General features: G+C 42.1%; 2 protein-coding genes across 2 annotated transcripts in view; both read left to right on the top strand.

The window, feature by feature from the left end:
* LOC123865433 (non-canonical poly(A) RNA polymerase protein Trf4-1-like) overlaps nt 1-12,798 on the top strand; it is a 32,345-nt gene extending 19,547 nt beyond the window's left edge. The window contains exons 3-10 of the mRNA XM_045906450.1: nt 31-170; nt 1,200-1,262; nt 3,641-3,928; nt 4,448-4,552; nt 4,939-5,160; nt 5,755-5,769; nt 5,821-5,950; nt 6,285-12,798. Coding sequence (XP_045762406.1) covers nt 31-170; nt 1,200-1,262; nt 3,641-3,928; nt 4,448-4,552; nt 4,939-5,160; nt 5,755-5,769; nt 5,821-5,950; nt 6,285-6,499 — 1,178 coding nt within the window. The 3' untranslated portion in view covers nt 6,500-12,798. The remainder of the gene's footprint in view (nt 1-30; nt 171-1,199; nt 1,263-3,640; nt 3,929-4,447; nt 4,553-4,938; nt 5,161-5,754; nt 5,770-5,820; nt 5,951-6,284) is intronic.
* Nucleotides 12,799-14,310: 1,512 nt separating this feature from the next.
* The window catches only part of LOC123865020, a 191,027-nt gene continuing 190,209 nt past the window's right edge, over nt 14,311-15,128 (top strand). Inside the window, exon 1 of the mRNA XM_045905836.1 lies at nt 14,311-14,437. The gene's annotated coding sequence lies outside the window, so the exon portion shown is untranslated. The remainder of the gene's footprint in view (nt 14,438-15,128) is intronic.

Raw genomic sequence — 15,128 nt, 5'->3', positions numbered from 1 at the left:
CCTCCAGACGCTGCATGCCCTTGTCCCCAGGCCAGTGGGAGAAGCTGCCGCTGTGGACGCTGGAGCGCGAGCTGGTGGTGCAGGACATCGCGGAGAAGGAGAGCATCAAGGTGCTGGAGAAGGCCACCGTGCCCATCGTCAAGATGACCGACAAGTACTCCGACGTTAAGGTATACCTATCTACGATTGAAGAAGTTAGTATAGCGCTCTCTCTGTTATGTAAACCCATACAAATGATAGAGATCAAATCTCACTGGGCGCCAACTGGGCGCTAACCATTTTGAGTCACCGACCAATCACAAACGGAACTGTGCTTCCTAATTGAATTTCGAATGTTTTCTGATTGGTGACTGGTTGGTGAGTGACTCAAAACGGTTACCGCCCAGCGAGATTTTTGGTTGCCGATGGCTACAAACTTGAGATTTTGCAACCATCTTCTCTTTATTAAGTAGACCCTCACTAAGAAATGATTTTGGGAAGTTGCAGCCGAGTTAATTATGACCAAAAAACTCAATCTCAAACCAACAATTAGTGTGAATTAGAAGAGTCAAGAAATCTCAAAGTAGATAATACAGTCTCCATTCAAAACTTAATGAACATCAATCCTTGAACATCAATGAAAGTTATTTATTTTTACCTTCATAGATAAAGGCTTTCTTTTTCATTTTGAAAATGAATGAATGCATTTCGGGTTATCTGTATATTTTAGGTAACCTAGATAATACGCCTTCACATTTATTTTTGGAATAAAAACATATTTTGATAAAAAGAAATGAATCCCAAACATTGATGAAGTAAGATTCGTAATGCGCAATTAGTTTATCTGTGGCTATTGTGTGCAAATAGTATGGCGATTGGCGAAGGTAACCAAGTGGTTAAGACATCGACCTCTTATACTGGAGGTTGGGGTTCGATCCCGCGCACGCACATCTAACGAAGTTGTGTGTGTTTGAAACGATGTCACGATCGCAATCACCTCTGATTGGTTGACACTCTCGCACTATTGGCTACAATGCATTGTCGCAAAAAAAATAGCATGGAAGCCGATTACAATTGCGATTGTAATAATGATTGATACGGGTTTTACGGAATCGAGCTACTGACTTCCCGAATAGGAGGTGGTCGTCTTAACCACTATGACGGCGCGCAAAGTTTATCCGTGGCTATTGTGTGTAAATGATGGGGTGTTGTGTCGGCAGGTTGACATCTCTTTCAACATGAGCAGCGGCGTCAAGAGTGCGGAGCTCATCAAGCAGTTCAAGGTGAGTACTGATGTCACCCACACACCCGCACACCCACACACCCACACACACCCACGCGCACGCGCGAACCAGTTCCGTGCACGCGCTGGAGGGTCAACGGATGTCGACCGAGCTTTTTGTTGCCAGTTTGCTTTACTGCTTTCGTGCATTTGATTATTTTATTTATGTGGTGATTTGTTTTAGGGTTCCGTACCTGAAAAGGAAAAACGGAATCCTTATAGGATCACTTTGTTGTCTGTCCGTCTGTCTGTCTGTCCGTCCGTCCGTCCGTCCGTCGTGACACAAACACGTCGAGAGACAGAATGCAGTGTCATTAATAGGGCTCCGTTTCATCCCTTTGGTTACGGGAACTTAGAATCGACAGCTCCGCAGGTCATCACGACGAAACTACAATAATTGTGATCCAAACAATAAGTAGTGTGATACAAGTGTAATATTATATTATTATCCAAGTTTTAAGATAACCGTGATAGTGTGCTGTTGCTAAGGCGCGCGTGGGTATGTTTGGCGTTTCATTGTACAAACTATTACGATTTTATTGTTACATTGAAATTGACTGCTATCTCATTTAATACGAATGTTTACCTATTCGCCAGAATAAGGGATGATTTATGCTAGACCCAGCTGGGCTCGAGCCGTGCCGCGTCCGAGACACAAATAAAAAAAAAACTTAAAACTCAAATCATTTATTCAGAAAAGGTACTAATCCTTTTGATGGTCAGAATTGTTAAATTTGTAAAATGATATAGTGGTCATATTACATGAACTTAAAATTAAAGCTACTAGGATTCCAAACGCGTCCATTCGCAGGATCGGAAAATGTATGAGGTCACATCAGACCGTGCCATGTAACGTGTAATGACCCAAAAGCTGGGCGACAACCGGTCTTGGGCCAAGATAGATCGGTCTAAGATAGATCTTAGACCGAAATATCACTTGCTCGCAAATGTGAGACCGCAGTCAAGAGTAGAAGTAAAAAAAAATCGGCCAAGTGCGAGTCAGACTCGCGCACTTAGGGTTCCGTTCTCGGGTATTTTTTCGACATTTTGCACGATAAATCAAAAACTATTACGCATAAAAATCTGTTTTAGAATGTACAAATAAAGCTCTTTCATATGATACCCACTTGGTATAGTTATCTTTGAAAATTGAAAATAGTACATAATTATTTGTTCATGAACATTTTTTTTTGTGATGTAACCACAAATTCACGGTTTTCGGATTTTGTGCTTTACTTGTGCTATAATACCTACCTACCTGCCAAATTTCATGATTCTAGGTCAACGGCAAGTACCCTATAGGTTTTCTTAACATACACGACAGACAGACAACGAAGTGTTATTATAAAGGTTCCTTTTTTACTTTTGAGATACGGAACCCTAAAAAATAACTCGATTTGGTGGTTCTCGCGAGTCGTCTCCCGGTGTACTCTCGACCAGTCGCTGAGACCTAAGAGCTTCCATTAGTGCAGTGATGTAACAATCAAAACACGTACAAGTGTTTGTTCAAGTGCACCGCTGTGCCAAGGCCGAGGAAACATTTCTCCGGTAGGGTTGCTTCGTGACTCCACTTTTATTTCAGACGTTATTATAATTTATATATAACCAATATTGTTCGTGTTAGTACGGAACAATCACTTACGGCCGTATTCACAATCATTACTATGAGGTCTCACAGTGCGCTCGAACGCATAGTGTAGTTCCACCAATCAGATCATTGTAAATTGACGTGACGCAGTCATCTGACTGGTGGAACCTACACTGTGCGTTCGTACTTATTACTAGCTTAACTTATGTACTGATCCAGCAGCTATGTGTGTTGAACTAACACGGCTACGCATTAAACCTTATTAACCAATAGCTGGCATCAGTACAAAGTATTGTAGGAGACATCCAGAGTCAAGTTTCCGACATATGAGCTACAATTACAACATTTGGTAGCCTGTCTCGTATGTTGATTCCCAACGCGGGCAGCCCTGCCCGCTGCGCTGCCAACGGACGCGTCGGTTACAGCACACGCTGCTATCGGATAAGCGACTGATAGCGCCGGAACTAATTACACAAACTATTTGTACACAGATCCAAGCGAAAATTCGCGCTTTGATCTTATCTCAAAAAAAATTACTTTATCTTTGAAGAGTTACTTAGAAACTCAGATCTTGTTTGACTTTATTGGAATTATTGTATGTTCTTAAAAAACTAGCAACCGCTGAGTTTCTTGCTGAAGCAGGAATGGAACTACCACGTTATTATTTTGGTACCATTACCTATGTTACTTACTTCCTCCTATAGTCAGATAGCGCTTCCCGATTTCTGGCTTGGGCGTTGGTAGTGGACGCAAAGCGTTGCTGCAAGTGGTTCACACAGCAATTTCCCCAGGACAAGTACCCGGTGCTGTCGCGGCTGGTGATGGTGCTGAAGCAGTTCCTGCTGCAGCGCGACCTCAACGAGGTGTTCACGGGCGGCATCTCGTCGTACTCGCTGATCCTCATGTGCATCAGCTTCCTGCAGCTGCACCCGCGGCCCGAGCGCCTGCGCCAGCCGCACAACCTGGGCGTGCTGCTCATCGAGTTCTTCGAGCTGTACGGCCGCAAGTTCAACTACGTGAAGACGGCCATCCGCGTGCGCAACGGCGGCTCCTACGTCTCCAAGGACGACCTGCAGAAGGTTGATTACAACTGTGGCTCCCGGAAAGAGATTACAACCCATGTGCAACTTAACCTCTCTAGCTCTCTTTGGCTAGTGGGCATCAGTCATAGCAGTTCTAGAACTTGTCGGAGTTGCTACAAATGCTAATTAGAAGTATCAGGTGATAGCCTAGTGGTTAACACGTCGGTCTTCCATTCGAGGTAAAGGAAAACATTGTGAGAAAACCTACGAGGAAAGGATGCTTAATAGTTCTCCATAATATTCTCGGCGGTCTGTGAAGTCTTCCGATCCTCACTGGGCCAGCGTGGCTATGGCCTTAAACCCATCTTATTCTGAGAGTAGACTTTGCTGAATAGTGAGCAGGGTTGGTTATGACGATGATGATGGAATGTCAGGTTTGTTCAGTATTTAACTTGTAAATTGGGAAATGTGGGGACCCTCACTTCCTATGGCTCCGCCAACCTCTAGGATATATGGACCGAATCGGGGACTTGGGAACATGGGACATTCGCACTGAAGTGGAATGTTCTGTTGCAGGAGATGAACGACGGTCACCGGCCGTCGCTGCTGTGCATCGAGGACCCGCTGACGGCCGGCAACGACATCGGCCGCTCCAGCTACGGCGCCATACAAGTCAAGCAGGTAAAGCACTACCACTTCATAAGTTACACAATGTATCTGCGCAGAACTCTTATTTTTGTATGGTGCGAAGATATCTCCGTCAGCCCACGTCCTTCCGCTACTGGTTGTTGCCTACGTAATAATTGTTATGTTAAACTACGTATTAGTTCTGAGTTGACACCGGTCTTCGACTGTTTCGGCAGTCTTACTCCTCCAGCACTGTTCCATCTTCGTGGGAGTCTGTCCTGGTTCACCCTGTTCTGAAGAAAGGCAACCATTTGGGCCCCTCAAGTTACACGCCTATCTTGATTACCTATCTACTGTTCAAAGTGAGAGTGAACTAGGTAATTTTGTTAGAGTAAGTTAGCAGAATGTCGGGCCCCAGTGACCCTCGGCAATCGTTGCAGGCGTTCGACTACGGCTACATCAGCCTGCAGCAGGCGGTGGCGCCGCACAACGCGCTGCTGGCGCGGCATAGCGTGCTGGGGCGCGTGGTGCGCGTCACGGACCACGTGCTGCAGTACCGGCGCTGGGTGCGCGACACCTTCGAGCCCTTCTTCTTCCCGCACCGCCGCGCGCCCTCCAGCCGCTCGCGCTCGCCCACGCCCGAGCGCTCCGACAGCGAGCCCGTGAGTACCCGCACGCTCGCACCTCTCACGCTGGTGTGCAGGCGTTCGACTACGGCTACATCAGCCTGCAGCAGGCGGTGGCGCCGCACAACGCGCTGCTGGCGCGACACAGTGTGCTGGGGCGCGTGGTGCGCGTCACGGACCACGTGCTGCAGTACCGGCGCTGGGTGCGCGACACCTTCGAGCCCTTCTTCTTCCCGCACCGCCGCGCGCCCTCCAGCCGCTCGCGCTCGCCCACGCCCGAGCGCTCCGACAGCGAGCCCGTGAGTACCCGCACGCTCGCACCTCTCACGCTGGTGTGCAGGCGTTCGACTACGGCTACATTAGCCTGCAGCAGGCGGTGGCGCCGCACAACGCGCTGCTGGCGCGATTGTGTACTAAACATAATACAATAAAGCTTCATTGAAGTTCTCAAGGTCTAATGGTCTCCATTAATTACCGTCTTACCACAAAAACTTAAACAAGATTTTAACTAACCCCAAACACGTGCGTCGAAAGTGCAAAGTGGGTGAATGATTGTTTAAAGCGCGCCTAAAGTCTTTGTGGTGAGCCAGAGATTCTGCCTGTGTTTACGTGTAATGTTCGTGTGTTCAGGAGTGGTCGGACAGCGGGTCGGGCGCGGGCGGCGGGCGCGGCGCGGGCGGCGCGGGCGCGGCGCCGGCGCGCACGTCGCCGCCGCCGCTGTCGGCGCTGCAGTGCTCATCGCCCACGCCGCGCCGCGTGTCCGCGCACCAGAGCCTCATCATCCACCACATCACCAGCAACTCCGACTTCAACAACATACCCTCAGGTGACCACTACCACTGACATTCATACAGTGTACTTTGACTTTGCTCAGACTTAAGAGACGGATTTATGCCCGTCATATAACGCTGTCTCATTTTAACAATGTGTTAAGTCTGAGCAAAATCAAAGTATGCTCTAGTACTCTCTATAGACCCCAATTTTCTGGAACTCAACAATGGAATCCTTATCTCGACCTCCTCATCAACGTCTCATCGTAGGCTTACCTGAATCGAACCCCAGAGTCCCTGAATAGGAGTACCGAGTTTTAGTCAATATTACAATAAAATCACTGTAACACTTAAGAGTTATGATGTAGTAACCGGCACGTCGTGTTACAGGTGTGATGCAGCAGCGCTACGGCGCGCCCAACAGCAACAACAACAACAACAACAACAACAACAACAACGGCGGCGGCGCGAGCGGCGACAAGGGCCGCGCGCCGCGCGCCTTCGCGGCCAAGCAGCGGCGCTACCACGGCTCGCCGCCCGCGCCGCGCCACCGCGCCGACACGCAGCACCGCAAGAAGCGGCGCCAGTTCGCGGCGCCGCGATGATGCCGCGCCGCGCGCCGCGCCCACCTCGCCGTGTGAACTGTGTTACAGTGATTAACTATCGTGACTGATATGCATTCACGAGTTAATATAAATGTCTGACGGTTTAACTCACGTGTTAGGGAGGTCGCCCATGGTGACGTTTTGCAGCGATTCAGTATCGCGTTTCGCCACTTTTGGCCGTTAGTTGCATTTGTAACACCACAGTATTGATGCAATAGCATAGTATCGGTTCTGCGTCGATGCAAACGCGCGACTGTATTGATTTAACAACCTTTGCTATATAGGTGCACCCGATATTTACGTTGCCCTCGCTGTGGCTTCCGTAAAAGCAGCAACAAAGGCAACGTGGCCTCCACCGAGTCCATCTCGCAACTGTAGTGTCCACTCCACAGGCGTCCAGAGGCAGACACTACATCGCACGATTGTATTGATGCTGTATCGCGTTGGTACTGAAGCAAAATCATTATTACATTGGTCAGAAGTACAAGTAATAGAGTGTTCACTTCCAATACTTACTTGAAGCAAATACCTACTTGTCGCTACCCCACTTCGGCTAATCGATTGGAGCGAGAGGTCGGACGCCAAAGGGGTCTGATCCCTCGCTCTCACTCGGCAGGCGAAGTTGGATGGTGGTAAGTAGGTTTTGCTTCAAGTAAGTATTACGAATAAGCAATCCAGGAATATATTATAGATTCATGGCGAAGGTATACGACCAGCGACACTATCGCGACTAATTGCTGTCTTTTTACGACTATCGCTAATGAATCGCTGCGAAAAGTGACCATAGGAGACCTCCGTTCGGCAGAGTATGCCTGACTAGTTTCAAACCCAGTCCAGGGTCCTCTGTCAATGGGCCTTCGCTGGAGACGTGTGAGTGAGTGACTTTAGAGATGTTTGTATGTATAATGTACAGTGTTAGTGCTACACACTATGAACACTTTAATTATGGGATGTGGACATATGTATGTCTCCAGCCTTAGACACTACAGTGTGGTCAAGGACTATGGTTAGTGTTGTGTAACCAGGGATTGTGTGCAGGCTTAGTGCCTTCCCCATACATGTGAAATTCCAACCAGAATGTTCGCCCTTTGTATAGGCCTAGGCCTAGATCTAAAGGTTTTGATTGTGCAGAACTCATATTTTGGGTCTCAAGGGTATAATCCGTACGAAATGAGAACTCACTCGCCATTTTAACTTATCAAATGTCATATCAAAAAGCACGATTTTAGTCCTTATTTTTAAGTGGAATTGTACTTTTGACAAGACAGTTTACACATTTAAAAACATGAGTTCTCATTTAGTGCGCATTATATCACATTGATATTTCATTAGTAAGATACAATATGTGGCTTTTGTACACAATGGCTAAACTAAATCCAGTTCTATCCTTTTCCACAGTTAACATTCTGAAAGAGACAGCAATACATTTAGACTTGTCATTTTAGTTATTAGCCTTATGTGTGCACGAGGTCACATCATAAAGTTATGTGGCCGACTTTTGACGCTAACCTTATTAAATAAAAAAAACGGTTCTACCCACTAACGTAAAAATATAAAAATATCTAAACTAAGCGTTGACTTGTGGAGTGCTAGCATAAATAAACGTATTTGCACATTGTGGGTATACTGTGACAGTGAGCAAGCATAATAATATTTGAGAAAAGTGAACTATTCTTGAGCCAAATTGGATAGTCTGATTACTAATCAAGTTGCCTAACAACCTATGGCAGGCTTGCCTTGCAGGATGAAATGCAGTACAAGCCATTTTGTCGAAAGTAAGTTTTCGACTCGTCTTACTAAAATCGACTCAAGTAAGAGTCAAAAACCGATTTTCGATAAAATGGCTTTCGGCAAATCAGTTTCGACTCTTATCTTAGTCAAGTAAGACACGAAAACGATTTTCGGCGAAATTGTTTTCGGCTAAATGAATTTTCGACTATATCTTACTCAAGTAAGTCGAAAAACGATTTTCGACAAAATGGCTTTCGGAAAAATGAGTTTTTGACTATCTTACTCAAATAAAAGTCGAAAACCGATTTAAGACAAAATAAAATAGCTTTTACTACATTTCATCCTGCAAGGGTAATAAAAACATACTTTAGCCAATTTGGCTCAAGTATACAATGTGGTAATGTTGTTAAACTATATATCTAAAGGGGAGTTATTTGTTTTGTATATTTTTATATTACTGTAATACATTGTTGTTCACTATTGGCATAGCTTCAATGACATGGCCATTATGTCTAGCAATATTTATTGAAGTCTACAATTAAACCTAGGTAAAGGTTTATTAAATTAAACCTAAATATTATATATAACTAAAGGTCTCCTTTACTCTATGAAAACAATCACAGACTAAAGGAAAATATAGATAGAGCTCCCTCAGTCCCAATATAAATGTCATTTCTGTGAGATTGAATAACGTTGCTATCGGCAAATCTATCCAAATGCAAGGAGGAATATTTTCTTTTATATTATGTTTCAAATAATAAAAGAAACTAATTTCTCACGTGAAAGTGTTATACTTAGTTGCTCTTAATAAAATTAACTCATCCTTAATTTATCAATCAACAACTACAAATATTGCAAAGCGCAAGGTAATCGACTTCCTTTGTTATGTGGCATATACAGTCTATCTTTTACCTTTAGTCTAAGACTTGACTGATCTCGTCTGATAGATGTACAAAAACAATGCAGTCTAGGTGAAAGTGCGCTAGTCTTAGGTATTCCATTTTTAAACACCTAAAGCAATTCCTAGGATGCCTAGTTAATTAGTGGTATCGTGCAGAATTTATAGTTCTTTTACTGTGTATAATGTGTTTTATAAATAAAAATTATGAATCATCATCATCATCATCATCATTGCACATTAGAACAAAAATGTTGAAAAAAAAGAAATCACCAACTAAACAAAAAAAATTAAAACATAAAAATATTGCATTTAGTCATAAAAGACTGCTTCGTTCGGCGTTAGTTGATTAACAGTTATTAGTTTTAGTAGGTCCTTAAATATATTTTACTCAAATATGTACATCGGAGTAATATCATCAGTACCCAAATTATAAATGCGGTTTGTTTGTCCTTCAATCATGTAGAGGAGCAACGGATTGACCTCATTCTAACATGGACATAGTTGAAAACCTGGAGAGTGTTATAGGCTACTTTTGTTATAGGAAAATCAAAGAAATTTGAAAATCTAAATGTACGCGGATGAAGTCGCGGGGACCAGCAAATTGCTGATAAGTGCAATTTTCTTCTTTTCCATACAAAATACTATTGCGCGTGAGTTGAATACCAAGGAGGTAAACAATTGAGCAAATAGAAAACAGGACAAGTGCGAGTCGGATTCGCACGTGAAGGGTTCCGTGCCCTCGTACAAGATATAACACTATCTACATACTTTTTAATGACTTTTACTTAGTTTGCATGGCGGTCATTATTTGCTATAGCGGCGACTCACTAAAAATTTTAACTCTCTACCTATTACGGTTCATGAGATACAGCGCGCTTACAGACAGACAGATGTACGGACTGACGGCGGAGGCTTAGTAGTCTGTAGCCTTCAGGTTGGTCGACGTCTCCTTGTCTCCTAGTAGAGTTGCGACTGGTCACAATCACATCACTAGAGCACTCCTGGGACACTCGCCTCGGCCGTTAGCCGTACAAAAAGTTCAGTTTCATACTTATGTATTGTTTTATATTTTTATTGACTTTTAAAGGACACAGCTATTTAACTTTTCAGCAACAAAGAATGAATGACGCAAGAACCTCGGTCAAGCCTGTATGGTACTATTGCGTTTTACGAAGTGCCGTTAGTCCATGTTTTCGTTACTTTGATTGCTCAAATAAAATGTACATAATAAAGGGTGACTTACCTAAGGCCGCGATTACACCTGTAAGTTTTACTCAAGTAAATATAGCTTACGTGATTAACTTACGACACTAATGTATAGTACGCGACAGGTCCACGCGCTATCCCTCACCGGGTTAGTGCGGGTGTGCGGGGCGTCCTCACCCCGATGGCCATGTCGAATTGTCGCGAAATATAAATATTGTTATCTTATACGTACATTTATATTAGCAGTTGTAAATTAACCACGCAAGCTGCTTACGTGAGTAAAACTTACAGGTGTAATCACGGCCTCGGTCTGACGTTTGTATGTGGTATGCAAAAATGATATTTGATGCGAATGCAATAAAGGTGACACTGCCATGGCTAATCTAATCTGATGTAATTATATAGGTGTAGTAACTATGGATTTAAAATTAAATAAATTATTGTAAAACTATTTGAAAATGTATTTGGAAACATTTTCGTTATTCCAGTAGTATGAAGTGATTAGTCAAGTTATAATTATTTTGTTATTCAAGAGGGGTCTGTTCGTAGTGCGCTCCAAGCTACCGTAGTCTGGATCTCATTTGAATACTAACCGATCAGACTTTATGAAAAGTAGACACGTTTTAGGAACTTATTATATGTGTCCGTGGTTTTCCAGATTTCCGTTAAAATATTTAGTGTCAAAGTTACACAATGTCAAGAATTTACTTACAAATCTTTGAACCCGTGTAATTTTAAAACTAGTTACTTTTACGAAAATCTGGCGAACCACTGATTTAGTTATTATTTTCTACAAAATTACATACGAGTTAGATTGGTTAATATTCAAATGACAACCAAATTACGTTTATATAGAGACGATGACGGAGAGTCCCCTTTTAAAATATAAAGAAAAGGCGAGTAGTCATTGACGTCATGACGCCAACATGTTACGATATAAGAAGTTAGTGCCTGTGTTCAGTGTTGTAAATATTTCGTGTTACGGCTACGGTGAAGTACAATAGGCCGCAGATACATCTGTAAGTTTTACTGGCGTAAGTAGTTTACATGATTAACTTACGACAAAACTAATGTAAACACTCTTATAGGTACTTTATATTAGTTTTGTCGTCAATCAATCACGCAAGCTACTTACGTAAGTAAAAGTTACAGATGTAATTGCGGCCATAGATGTAATTCGTAACTTAATTATAGTAGCACTCTTGTATTCGACTATAAATTATAATATTCCAACTAACTTTAAAGCCGTAACAAAAGTTACATAATATGCCTTTTATCTAGTCTTATATTAAAAATATTGCTCTTTATTAATAGGACAACAAATACTGTGACTAATGTGTATACTCGCCTTTATTTTTGATTATAATTAATATTGTAATGCTAAAGAAAAAAAAGAAAAACATTAAAAAAGAACCTAACGAGTGCAACTTAAGTTATTGTACGAAGTTATGCGATAAGTATTTTGCACTGAGTGGCAAAAAAAATGATGCACCAGTAGGCTTAGTATGAGATTTTACATTTCACCAATGAAACCCTAATTACAGAAGACACGTTCTACAAAAACAGACAGATTTGACAGGTTTGACAGATTTCTGTAAAAGTGTGTAGTGTCAAAGTTACAGTACAAATCTTTGGACCTGTGTAACTTTGAAACTACACGTTTTTGTAAATAAATGGCAAATAACAGACACAGATATCTGTTTATAGAAGTTTGTTTGGTTAGTTTTAAATGATGAGTAATCTCATAAAGTCCATTATACTTGAACGTTAAAATCTTTAAGATATAATTAACGACGGTTGGTGAGATGTATTCTTATACTAGTCCGTACAGGCTGACATACTGTATTTAGATATATGGAATGATGAAAAAGCTATAGCAGTCTTCGTCTTTGGGAAGTACTCGTACGTAAAACAATATTATTGTGAATAAAATATGAACATTTGTCTGCTGATTGTCGCCATGCAATGTCTACAATTATTTATTACATATCACTTTCTAGTATTTTTCATAAATATATGAAGATTGCTGAGGCATATTTCTTATTGATCGAGGTAGGTTTTTATAATTAAACAAAAAATCTTTTTCCTAGCAACATCACCGGGGTTGCTTTCTCACTTTGAAATTTTATGTAACGAATTTGTGAAATACGAAAAATATTATGTTTGAATTTTGGAGGGTTGGTCATTTTTTTGCCACCAGTGTACACTGTGTTTTGTATATGTATGTACTGATTGTTTTGGCTAGTTTAGCGTATTGCGAGCTGTCGCATAGCGTCGATGTACATACATACGTAACCGATTGTACATACGTCTGTACATAGTATGTAAATACACGTGAGATATATTATATTTAATATTAATATAAAGTTTGATTTAAAGAGAAGTTTAAATAAAAAAAATTGAAAAATACAAAAAAATATGAATAAATAAAGACATACAAGAGTATGAAGTGGAAAAGCTAATGGATGTCTTTTATTTCAACTGAACCCTTGTAGCAGTAGTCAAAACTATTCAATCTGTACTAGTATTAGGTACAAAGGTAAAGATCATTGTTATAGAATAGTGTAACGTTAGTTTGAATTAATCTCCTAAACTATATGATTCGATTTTAAATATGCTTAGGGTTCCGTACCTACCTCAAAAGGAAAACGGAACCTTTATAGAATCACTTTGTTGTCTGTCCGTCTGTCATGTCTTAAGAAAGCCTATAGGGTACTTCCCGTTGACCTAGAATCATGAAATTTGGCAGGTAGGTAGGTATTATAGTACAACTAAAGGAAAAAGCCTGAAAACTGAATTTATGGTTACATCACAAAAAAAAATTATTAAAATGGGTCAATTTTCAAAATAAGATAATAATTATACCAAGTGGGGTATCATATGAAAGGGCTTTACTTCTGAAACTGATTTTCATTTATTTTTATGCATGATAGTTTTTAATTTATCGTGCAAAATGTCGGAAAAAAATACCTGAGTATAGAGTCCTCGGTGCGCGAGTCTGACTCGCCCTTGGCCGGGTTTTTTGTCAGAAAAGCCAATAATGTGCGACCCGGGGCTCAACCTCAGGACCTCACAATCCGCAGCCGCGTAAGCCGAGCCACTGTGATTATATCGACGATCTTCGCCTCATCTGAACAGGTAACGCGACGGAAACAACGGTAACTGCTCGGCGAGCGTAGTACTGAATGCGCGCGTACGCGTGTACAATCCCGATACACCTTTGAGAACATTATGAACTTTCAGGCGAGCAGGTTTCCTTACGATGTTAACCTTCACCGTTAAAGCAAGTGATATTTAATTACTTAAAAGGCACCCAACTCCGAAAGATTAAAAGTGCGTGCTCGGGATCAAACCCACGACCCCCGATTAGCAGGCGAATGTCCTAACCACTACCTACCACAGCTGAGTGTACTTGCCTATAGAGAAAACGAGTGAACGCCCATCGCTACGAAAGGTAAGATCTATTAATTATACTATCTGCTTATGCGTGAAATCACCCCGAGGTAGATGTTCACTCAAACAAGGGCTCCATTCATGAGGCGGAGGCTTTCGGGGTAGCTCGAGCGTAAATTGGTATTCGAATTACGAAACAAAGGTAGAGCTTCGAGATAGAGAATCATCATTAATCTTAGGCCCTATTCTCTTATGTAAATACCTAGGTGGTAGTTGTTGCCTGGGTTCCTGCGGGTACGTGGGGTAAATTTACCCATATACTTATATATTTTATCTATATGAGTTTTTAAATAACAAATGAGTGAATCCAAACAAAATATTGGAACACGTTGAGTATTTTGCTTCATCCAGTCTTTACCACATCTGCAGCTCCAATCCATCCTGTATCGACTCTAAGCCGACTGTGTAGAGACCATTTTGAAAGAATCCAGCTGGATATAATACGTGTGTAGGTGGGGTGCGTACGCAGGCGCGGGCATGGCACATGGTAAACACGGCGAGGCAGTCGTACGGCGGCGGGCTCCCGGCGGGGCTGCTGGATCGCGCGACGGGTCGGTCGTACGAGCGCAACGCGTGTGCTATGCGAAGCTTTCCATTCACATTTTATTCAGTTTTTTAAGTGAGTGAATATTGGAGGAATTTGGACGGTGAGTGCTCTGATACTTGCTAGTTTTCCAGCCCATTCCAGGGGTTCTATTCCCCACCGCTGAACCGCTTTCATACATAAACACCTAACCCAAATTACCGTCCGTTGTTTCGACGGCCACGGTGTTATATAAAAAAGGTTCTCATGTCTTTATGGAGAAATGCGGGCTGTATTTCCATATTCATGGTGCCTGCATGCGTGCCGGCGTCGCGCGTCGCTTCGGAACTTATGAAATTGTCCGACGTTGTATATATGGCAGGCCCGAGTGGAAATTAACTCTTTTATGGCTTCGTGATAAAGAACTGAGTGACGTATGCAAATGAACGTAAATGTAAGTATTCAAATTAAGCTGCCAAATAAAATTTCTTTGGGAACACCGCAAAATACATAAGCTTAACTTAACTTGTTTGCTACACATACTTTATTTACCTACTTTGTTCTACTTTTATTTGGTTCTGCGATAAAACGAACGAAAACATTAATCTACGATGAGAATAATTCTTATATTTTTGTTGTGGTAAAGTTACATTACATCCGAATTAATCGGCTAAAAGCATATTATCTAGGTAGATACCGAGCTTCGAATGCTAGATATTCTTATCAATACTGTATCGATATATCTACTAAGCGAATTTAGTTTATGAATTAGCCTCAGGTTACGACGCGGCACGTGGTCGGTGACAGGCTCATTC

This window comes from Maniola jurtina, chromosome 5, assembly GCF_905333055.1.
Source record: "Maniola jurtina chromosome 5, ilManJurt1.1, whole genome shotgun sequence".
In the NCBI taxonomy this organism is placed as follows: domain Eukaryota; kingdom Metazoa; phylum Arthropoda; class Insecta; order Lepidoptera; family Nymphalidae; genus Maniola; species Maniola jurtina.
This window is presented reverse-complemented; position numbering and strand designations above follow the sequence as displayed.